Below are 10,495 nucleotides of genomic sequence, written 5' to 3' on the forward strand. Positions count from 1 at the left end.
CTGCCTCTCTCCTGAAAACAGACACCATTGTTTCAGTTTTGCATACTGTTAACATAGCATCTTTTATTAGGGGCACCCATGGGCAGAGAAAGCCAAATGATTTGACCGCAAAGCAAGAGTCCTTTTTTTATGACCTATCAAAGAATCAGGAATATGGCAGCTCTGTATTTTTCACAAAATTTTTTTCAGAACTATTTTCTGATATATATTTGTGTGTGTGTGTGTGTGTGCACACGAGTCCACTCACACTAGAACTCCCTCTGTGATCCTGTACTTATGGCTAGAGCTGGACCACTTGAGCCACACCTCCACTTTCTGACATACATTGGATCAAAGTCACAAGAAAGTTAATACTCCAAAGAGAAAAGCAAACATGCCTAATGTTCTTGAGATCCAAATAATGGTAGGAAGCTTGAGACAGAAGTGTCCATCCTCAACAAGGAATGTATGCTGAAAACACAATTTCTGTGGTCATCTTTTAGAAATCTGAAAAGCCATGCTAGTGAGTTGACACTGTCCATCTCTAACTTGGCCTGCTTTCTCTCTTTAAAATGGTTTTAAATAAGAGGAGTTATGTAACTGTCCTCCCCCTACTCATTACCTTTTCAATTAAAAAAAAAGAGAGAGGAGTGAGGGATGCCAAGGAGAATCCAATGCATATCCTACAAAACTAAGAAAAGTGAGGAAAGGCATGGGTTTAGGAGAGATGAGTGAGATTGGTGAAAGAGGCGATATTGATTAACATGCATTGTATTCATTAACTGCTTTGTTGTGTGCTAACTCCTTTGTGCAAATTCCTTTAAAAAAGAACTGTTTAAAGGATAATGAGCTGGCACCCCTCTGGCTATAGATAGTTATTGTAAGATTATTGATTTAAAGGGCTTCATTGTTACATAAAATAATTTTCTTATTTTATAAGTTAGCTCTGTAATTGTATTTAAAACAGGTGAAGCTGGGCTCCAGTGACTTAGGCCTGTAATCCTAGCTACTCAAGAAGCTGAGATCTGAGGACCAGGCAAGAAAGTACCATGAGATTCTTATCTTCAATTAACCACCAAAAAGCCAGAAGTGGACATGTGGTTCAACTGATAGAAGTGCCAGCCTTGAGTGAAAAAGCTAAGGGCAGTGCCCAGGCCCTGACTTCAAGCCCTAGGACCAGCTCCTAAAAGTTCTAAGTCATTTTTTATGGAGAATTGTAAATATTAAGATCCCAAACTAATCCTGTGAATTTACTGTTGTTCAGTATTTCAGGGAATTTACATAGTGATTTATAAAGTTCAAATGGTTATTTTGCTTTCAAAGGAGGTGAAGCCTTCCCACCCTTTATTTCTATTTTGATGTGTCCAGCCCATTCAACATACATTAAAAGCTTGCTCAAATTAACTGGTAGTATTACTGAATATTCTTCTCATAACTTTTTATGTATTTGCATGCCTTATTTTGTAGCAGACCGTAACAAGTGGATTTTTTTTTCTTTCAGGATAATTTCACCAAAATGGCGATGACAATACTTTTTAAGTGAAATTATATCTAGTGACACCAAACTATTTCATATTTCAAAAACAGAAAGATGTAGAAACCAAATTATGGACTACAGGACACAGCGATTTTATGTAGAGATAGACTGAGCTGTGTGAACAATTAGAAACAATACTGAAAGCTGCTCATTTATGTCCCTCGGCTGCTATCACCTCGTCTGGATTTTTCAATGCTAGACTTAGAAATATAGAGGGAAAGAAAAACAAAGCAGGGTTTTCAATATGGTTTTTCTTTCAGAAACAATAAAAACCTTAAACTTTATACATTTAAGTATCTGTGCACAGAATGGCAACCCTTTCATAGAAGTCTAAGTTGGGTTTTGTCTGGGTGGCAAAGTGTGGTGGGAGTCTGTGAATACCCCCCAGAGTCATTTAAAATATATAGTATTAGCTAATTGATAAGAGGACTAAAAACAATAGTAAGTAGGCAGCCTGGCTGCCAGCCAGGAACTAGGCTTTATGGTGAAAGGGAGTTTACATTAGAGGCCTGTTTTCCCCTTTTCCTTATATGAAATGAACAGCTGTAATTGAAAAGCAAGGACCTCTATGGTTTATAGAAATAGGTGTTGTGAAGAGCCTTGGCCGTCTAATTTTCTTCCTATTGCAGGGCAGGCTTCCATTGTCTGTTTTTTAGAGCTAATTTCTTTTCTGATCAAAAGGCCCACGTCGTTGAAAAGGTAGTAATGACTATTCATTTGGCTGAAGCCTCCATTCTCCAGACTGCAAGCTTTATTTAGAAATGGCTATTTCTTTCTAAAAGGAAAAGTTCATTTATGTCCTCTATAATGTCAATTAAAGTAGAATATATTTTAATTATTTATCCTCAGGAGAAACCTTTTAGGAACTTAATTTAGTATGCCTATGCTATGCAGACACTACAATATGTGAATGTGGAATGATATCTAGGCACATGGTTTTATTTTATTTTACCACTAATGAATAGTTTATTTGCAACTAATTAACAAGTTAAATCGGCACAATTAGTGTCGGATTTCTTTAATAATATAACTCATAAAGGGATAGCCATTGGAACTAGAAAATAAGGTTGCTTGTTGGCTTTGTAAAGAAACCATTCCACAAAAGGGGCAGTTTTTTCCCATTAGAAAGGGTTATTGGGACGTTCTTCCCGTTCTTTTGCAAATGAAAGCCAGGCTGGGCCGGGGAAGGAAGTATGTTCAGCAACAAGGGGAGCCGGTGTTAATTACACAAACACTACATTAGCAAAGCCTCGGGTCCTAACCTGACCTTGACTCCCGGAGCAAGGAGATTGGGGTGACAGGGGCCTAGACTCCTGAACATCACAGCAGCCAGTCTGCACCCCCGCACCTCCAAACACTCACTGGGTCTCACTGCCTGGCCCCCGGTCCACGGGGCTCCGAGTTTAGCTGGAGGATACGCGGCGTCCAGATTTGGCCCCAAGCGGCACGATAGCGGGTTCCCAGGCCGCGTCCTCCGCCACGCTTTCTGTGGGAACCAAGGGATACCTGAGCTTTCGGCACCCCGGTTCACTCACAGGGGGGACACTAAGTGGGAGGACAGCCAGGACTTGGGTTTGGCACCAACTGGGGTGTGTGCGGGAGCAGCGGGGGTTCAGCATGATCCCCGAAGGACAGGTCCCAACGTGACAACCCCGCAGTAATCTGAGTGGTTTCTCACGGACCCGAGTCCTCAAGTCCCAGGGCACCCCACTTTGGGGCGCGGATCAAGAACAGGCTTGTCCCCATCCCTTATTTGGCCACGTTAACACACAGTAGGTGTGCAAGCGAAGGAATGGTGCATATCGAATCCCACGACTATGCACTTCCTTCGGGTATGAGAAATTAAATAAGGGGGGGGACTATAAAAGAAAAACAAAGACAAAGTGAGAAGCGGCGCTACTTAACTATTTTTCCAGAATGATCTCCCTACTCACCAAGGCAGGGGGTGGGGGGAGGTTTGGCTAGTCAACTTGGGGGTACCTAGACATGTTTTGTTTTTTCCAGGGACCCTTCTCTTGGGACGACTGTCCGAAGTCTCCGAAGTCTCAAGGCCTCGTGTTCCCCTCCAGGTGAATTCCCTTGAGGGGCTGGAATGCTGTGGAATAAATCCACCTTACACACAGCTAATGATTGTTAAGCTCATTTTTGTGGCCCTACGCTTCTACAGGACACCTCGCCTCTGCCCACGCGAGGGCCAAGCCTTGCGGCCACATTAGAACGTGAAACAGGCCTAACTTTGGGGTGCACAGTTCCCCGCAGGCGCTGCTCCTCCGCAGGGGATGGGGGTGGGGGGAGATCTAGTTGAAGGTCTGCAAAGCTGCAAGTTGCGGGGTGGAGAGTGGTTGGGAAAGGGCGGGGCGGGGCGGGGCGGGGCGGGGCAGGGAGCGAGACCCAGAGGCGGAGGATTCCCGCTCGGGAGGATCTGTGAAAATGGAGCCTAGACCCACAACACAACCTTCCTTCCACCAACGTGAAGGCATTGATCTACTAATGAGGTGGGCCAAGGGGCGCCCAAGGCAAAGGTTGCCAAATTCCTTGTAGTAGCTGCGCACCTAGGGAAGACAACACTAGCGATGAGTATGTTCATACACTGTAGAGGGGAGGAATATTTACAACTGAGCGCTCAGATGTGCATCCGAGACCCAATGTATCCACCAAGTATGCTCAGCTAGTGGCTCTCCACCGTATTCAGAAACTCGCTTTAAAAACGATGCTCATCCCTGAATTAATTTTACATGCAAGAGGTCTTAAGGAGAAATAATTATTGCTTTCAAACGGACGTGCGGTTGATCTTAGATGAATAATCTATGCAAAAGTTAAAGGCCTTTTAGCAATGATCTTTTTTAATATTTTTATTGTAAAGATACTATACAGAGGGGTTACAGTTACATGAGTAAGGTAATGAGTACATTTCCTATGAGCATTGTTATCCCCTCCTTTGTTTTTCCCCTACCATCCCTTCCCTCCCTACCTCCCCAAATGATCTTACGATCTTTTCTTCCTTGAGTATAAAATAGCTTTTGCTTTATTCATCTGAATCCAATAAGAGCTTTCTTACTAACCTAAAAAAAACTACACTCATCCTTCTACCCAAAGAGCGACTCCAAACTGTAGAATACACTTGTACCACCCACAGATTTTACAGCACCCTGAGAACCCTTTCACCACACATCCCATAACTAATGGTAATTTCTGTAAAGAGTTCCAAGTACATTATTGTTTACAGCCTATACACACTCAGCCTATGGGATTCAGATCCCTTCCACACTTGAAAGGGTGTTTGTTTCCATTGGAAGTTGAGGAGCATATTGAAAACTGGCAGAGTGGGTGAGGGTGTGTTGCCTACTGAAGGCTCCCAGAACTAGAAGGTCTCTTCTACCTATTGGAGTGATCATCTTTCTGTTTTTTTCTTAAAAAAAAAAAAAAACAAAACAAAGAACACAAAGCATAGTATAATAGACTCCCTTTGATTAGCTAATCAAGTCCTTCAATCTGTAGCCTAGACGCACTCTTAACTATACCACAGGAAGTCGAAGGCATGCTTTCAAGGAAGAAATTGGAATGAGTTTAGAATTGCAAGCCTGTTCTCTGCTGGAAAACGAAGCACTTCTGGACATGTCCAGGATAAGGAGTTCTTGCTTCCTGCAATGTACACACAACCAGACTCCACTGACACATCGGGCTACTACTCCTAGTGAGACAACTTCACTGATCCTACCGACAGGCCTCAGCACACCCCACTACTACCCCATTACCCAGATACCACCAAGAGACACCTACATACATCTTACCCCATACCTACCCAGAAAAGATTCGGCACTTCTTGTAAGATGTCGGGTTCTAATCGTGCCGAGGATACTGTAAATCTGACCCTGCTCCCCCCCCAGTAGTTACTGGGAAAATAATAATAATAGCATTCGACAACCTCTCCATTGCTCTTATCAGTAGCTTTAAAGGGACGATTGCCAACACTGTGCTTTGTATACATGAGGCCACCCGGTTTCTGCCAAGGCCCAATGCAAGAGGAAGACACATAGGGAAATCCTATTTGCCCAGAGTAGTGCTAGAGTCGACATCCCCTGAGTTTCACAATAACCTGGCCTCAAAGCATGGGCGCCACTTCTACCCGGAGACCTAGGAGACTGCCTCTCCTCGAAAATTGGGGCGGAAAAAGAAGCAAGTTGTGGTGCATCAGAAGGGGCTATTCTGGGTGAAGTTTCCAACGGAAACCAACAAACGGCGCTATTGTCGCGCCCTGGGTCTTGGGAGCCCCAGGCCCAGCCCCACTAAAAGGGAGCCTTGGCTTTCTTGGGAGTTTAGGGGAACAGGGAGGACCGGCTTGGCTCGGTTCCTAGGCTCGGATCCAGGGCTCTGTGCCCCGCCCACAGGAGGACTCTGGGAGACCCCTGAAGACCAGAGTGCAGTGGAGCGCCCTGCGCTCTCTTCCTGGAAGACATTGACAAAGAAATGGTCCTGGGTCCCTCCGTAGAATGCTTTCCTTGATGGGTCTGAGAGGTTGCAGTTCATGCCCCACCAGCGTCAGACTTCCCTAAAGCCTCCACCTCTCCAATCGAGACCACTCAAAGCTATGGAAGGTGCCACGATCTCTCTCTCCCAACCCTGGCCTAGTGCCTGAGTCTTCACTTCTGGTGGCCCAAGAAAACTGGTTTCCTCCCAGTGTCCCCTTCCTGCCCCCTCCCCCACCATACACACTCCTTAAAGGGTAAGTTCGTTTGCCTACTGACATGGTAGCTGGGGGTCAGAAACTTGGACACTTTCAAGGTAAATCCTGGGGTTGCACTTACTTTGGGCTGTGCAGACCACCCCAGAGCCACGAAGCACAAAGACTCGGGGGAGATCGGTTTAATCCGGGCCTGCGAAGAACGAACGCTATGGGGATAAGAAAAGGTGCTGATCCTGACAAAAGCCCTCCTTAAACATCTGACAAGAGAATGCAATGTGCAGATGAACTCAGGTGAGCCAGGGTTAGGTGTGATTAAATGACAAGCAGCTGGGAGCTGTTTTCCCCATCATCTACATCGTGGGGTTGTGCAATCCGGCCCCGCATCCACTGCCTCGGGAAACATGTAGCCTAGGAGCTGTCACCACAACGGCTTACTTGGGTCCTAAAACTTGGAAAGAATCCTAACATCTGTCAGGCTACTGGACTTCAAGCCGCGCCACGGTTGGGTAGTTTCCTAAAATGCTCTTCACTTAGCAACAGCCTTGGGGTGTGTGTGTGGGGGGGGGGGGGGAGGACAGAAAACTCGTCCGAGGGCCTGTAGGGAACGCAGCAGGAGGGCAAGCACCACTGCACTTTGGCTTCTTTACGGATAGGGGGTTCATCTAAAAAAACCGGACTTTGTCGGCCAGCTTTCCAAGAAAACGGCCGCTGGTAGAGACCGTCGGCTCATCCTGATTCCTGAGATCTGCCTTCCAGCCGGTGTTAGCGGTATTGTGCACACCCGGGCGTGCGCATGCACTCACACATACGTCCACACACACACGTACGCCCATGCACAGACCCTTTCCAGACACTTTTATTTAAAATCCCTAAGTACCTCCATGCATCCATGAATTGTCACCCTTGTCCAGGAAGACTTCGATCAGGTGGAAACACAAATTAAGTGGAAGGTTACACGATTCGGAACTTCCCCAATGTGATAGGGCCTCAGGATCTAGGATTGTCGCACTTCCCCGTGCATATGACCTACGGGGGGGGAGGGGACTGGGCCACTCTGCACCCCACAAGCCACAAGCCATGCTCCTTACTTTTTCATCCGCGCGGGACAAGAGCGAAGCGCCTGGCGTGCAGGCATCGCGAGATAGCCTAAGGTTGCATTAGTGCTGGGAATTTGTCCCACACTTCAGAGTGAAGATTTGCTTTGGGTTCCCCACCTTTCCACGAGATAACGTGGGAGAAGGAGAGCCTAGACCCCATAGTCCATGGACCCCTTCTTCCCATTTTCGCTCCATGAGCGCGTACAGTGTCTCCTTCTCACTTGCCGCCTTAGGAGCGGCTCGGAGAGTTGCAAACGCATTCCTAACTCACTTGCGCTAGCGGCGGCGATTGTCGGGGTCCCCCTCCCAAACCCCGCGCGCACCAAAGCCTAGGGTCCCGAGCCGCCGATCTTGAGCAGACAACTCCACAAGCGATGGGAGGTCTCACTCCGGAGTCTATTCAAGAACGCTGTAAAACAAGAAAGGAAAGGCAGGGGATCCGTTAGCACAGCCTGGGCCGGGCGGGAGGCGGTGCGGCTGCGCGCGGAAAAGCCGCGCTCCGCGGTGCCGGCAGGTGCGGGCGCCGGTGGAGGGGGCCGCGCGCTCCACGCGGAGCACGACCCGCGCTCCGATCGCGCCACCTCCACCCCCCAATCCCACCTCCGTCTTCGGAAAAAAAAAAAAAAAAAAACTTTTCTTTGCCTGGGAGAGGCTCCGGGTTGCCATGCAAACGGATTTTCCAAGGGGCCCGACCTCCCCCCCCCCCCGGGGGTATCGGACTGGAAAAAGCGAAATGGCCCGAGAGCACAGACAAAAAGGGGCCGCGAAGCGGGGGCCGGGGAGGAGAGGGGTGGGAGCTGGCTCACACCCTCCCCCCCCTATACACACACCCTGTGCACAGCCCCGCACGCACACGCTCAGTCGGTGGGCTGCGGAGTGCTGACGCCCTAGGCAGCGTCCCCACCCTGGGCGTGCTGCCGGGCTGAAGCCCGGCTTCCTTGGCCCAGCTCCGTCCCGCACGCACGCGCACGCCAATTCCCAGCGGACACTTTGGAGGCATCTGCGGGGTGCCTTAGGTTCCCCGCCCCCCCCCCTCCCCAGGAAGCCCAGCCGGCTGCTCGCCGGGCCGCGCGTTCCTGGCGTTGGCAACACACGCAGTTGGAAGTCCTCTAAGCAGACAACGGGCAGCTTTACCAGCCGGGCCTGGGATGGGGCGCTGGACGGCCTTGACCGGGTTGCAAAGTTGTGTTCACAACCACGCGGGCGCCCCTCTGCCCCTCCCCCTCCAAGCCTCCTCTCGCGCTTTCCCCCCCCCCCCCCCGCCATCACCTCCTCGGGTTTCGCTCTTTCAAACTTTTTGAGCCCCTAATTGGTGGTCTCAGAGCGGATCCTCGGGACTCCCGCCTTCTGAAGAACTCTCATCACGTCACTCAGCTCCAGCGGGACAGAGGAGGGGGGGGTGAACGAAAGGGCTCCCCGAACTTTTTTTTTTTCCCTGCTGGGCCAAACCGGGGGCTTGCTGATGATTGGCCAGCGTTCATCCCAGCGAGCCTGTCAATCAAGGAGTCTACGGGTGGCGAGGGGCGGACCCAACCCCAACCCCCGGGGATCCGCGCAGGTATATAAAGGGGCCCGGCCAGCCACCGGCCAAGCTGCAAACGCGACCGGCTGGAAAGTAGGCAGCAGCAGGTGCGAGTTGCCCGCAGGTTCCAGCCCACTCGGCGCCGAGCGCTTCTTGGGCGAGTCTACCCTTCCCGCCCCATCGCCTGGCCTCCCGGCCCACCCAGCGCCCCTCCGACGGAGTCTCCGGGCCTTTTCACCGTGGCCGCTCCACCCCCGGGAGCGCCTTCTCCTCCCGCCACCCTGGCGCACCTTCTTCCCTCTCCGGCCATGTACAGCCTTTTGGAGACTGAGCTCAAGAACCCCGTGGGGCCGCCCACCCCAGCCGCGGGCACGGGCGGCGCCGCAGTTCCCGGTGGTGCGGGCAAGAGTAGCGCGAACCCAGGCAGCGGCGCGAACGCAAGCGGTGGCAGCAGCGGTGCTGCGAACGGCGGCGGCGGCGGGGGCACGGATCAGGATCGCGTCAAGCGGCCCATGAACGCTTTCATGGTCTGGTCCCGCGGGCAGCGGCGTAAGATGGCCCTGGAGAACCCCAAGATGCACAACTCGGAGATCAGCAAGCGCTTGGGGGCCGATTGGAAACTGCTGACCGACGCCGAGAAGCGACCGTTCATCGACGAAGCCAAGCGGCTGCGCGCTGTGCACATGAAGGAGTACCCGGACTACAAGTACCGGCCGCGCCGCAAGACCAAGACGCTGCTCAAGAAGGACAAGTACTCCTTGCCCGGCGGCCTGCTGCCCCCCGGCGCGGCCGCCGCCGCTGCCGCGGCCGCCGCCGCCGCCGCCGCCAGCAGCCCAGTGGGCGTGGGCCAGCGCCTGGACACGTACACGCACGTGAACGGCTGGGCCAACGGCGCGTACTCGCTGGTGCAGGAGCAGCTGGGCTACGCGCAGCCCCCGAGCATGAGCAGCCCGCCGCCGCCGCCGGCTCTCCCGCAAATGCACCGCTACGACATGGCCGGCCTGCAGTACAGCCCCATGATGCCCCCCGGCGCCCAGAGCTACATGAATGCCGCGGCCGCCGCGGCCGCCGCTTCGGGCTACGGGGGCATGGCGCCCTCCGCTGCCGCCGCCGCCGCCGCCGCCTACGGGCAGCAGCCCGCCACCGCCGCCGCCGCCGCCGCTGCCGCCGCCGCCATGAGCCTGGGCCCCATGGGCTCGGTGGTGAAGTCCGAACCCAGCTCCCCGCCTCCCGCCATCACGTCGCACTCGCAGCGCGCGTGCCTTGGCGACCTGCGCGACATGATCAGCATGTACCTGCCGCCCGGCGGGGATGCGGCCGACGCCACCTCGCCGCTGCCCGGCGGACGTCTGCACGGGGTGCACCAGCACTACCAGGGAGCCGGGACTGCCGTCAATGGCACGGTGCCGCTGACCCACATCTGAGTCGCCTGGCCTGTGCTCGGTAGCCCTGCGCCCCCCTATCCCGCACCCCCCCCCCCTTCCCATGGTTGGGACGCCTTGTTGTTTCGCTTTGCTTGCCTGGGACTGTTGCCTTGTACCGAAGATGGGGAAAAGGACAGAAAGTTTGGCTTGTTAGCTGTCAGGTTTTTGTACAAAAAGCAAAAAAAAAAAAAAAAAAAAAAGTCAGGAGCAGCGGAAATGGGACTTTCTAGAACTGCCTGCCCTCCGGCCGCT

General features: G+C 52.1%; 1 protein-coding gene across 3 annotated transcripts; it reads left to right on the forward strand.

Moving 5' to 3' along the window:
• The first annotated feature begins 802 nt into the window (after window positions 1-802).
• Window positions 803-10,243, forward strand: Sox3 (SRY-box transcription factor 3). 3 transcript variants are annotated; one of them, XM_042667607.1, is made up of 3 exons: window positions 9,128-9,200; window positions 9,261-9,912; window positions 10,000-10,243. In XM_042667607.1, the coding sequence occupies exons 1-3, from the start codon at window positions 9,128-9,130 to the stop codon at window positions 10,241-10,243; spliced, it is 969 nt and encodes a 322-aa protein (XP_042523541.1). The 3 variants fall into 3 exon arrangements, with proteins under 3 accessions (XP_042523543.1, XP_042523542.1, XP_042523541.1); XM_042667609.1 differs by adding an exon at window positions 803-812 and having other exon boundaries at window positions 8,921-10,243; XM_042667608.1 differs by having other exon boundaries at window positions 8,905-10,243.
• The last annotated feature ends 252 nt before the right edge of the window (window positions 10,244-10,495 follow it).

The sequence above is a fragment of the Dipodomys spectabilis genome, unplaced genomic scaffold (assembly GCF_019054845.1).
Source record: "Dipodomys spectabilis isolate Male_0828 unplaced genomic scaffold, ASM1905484v1 ptg000414l, whole genome shotgun sequence".
Taxonomy (NCBI): Eukaryota; Metazoa; Chordata; class Mammalia; order Rodentia; family Heteromyidae; genus Dipodomys; species Dipodomys spectabilis.

Excerpts from the sequence above, each read along its gene's own strand:
- Sox3 (XM_042667609.1), top strand. The coding sequence starts at position 9,128 with ATGTACAGCCTTTTGGAGACTGAGCTCAAGAACCCCGTGGGGCCGCCC.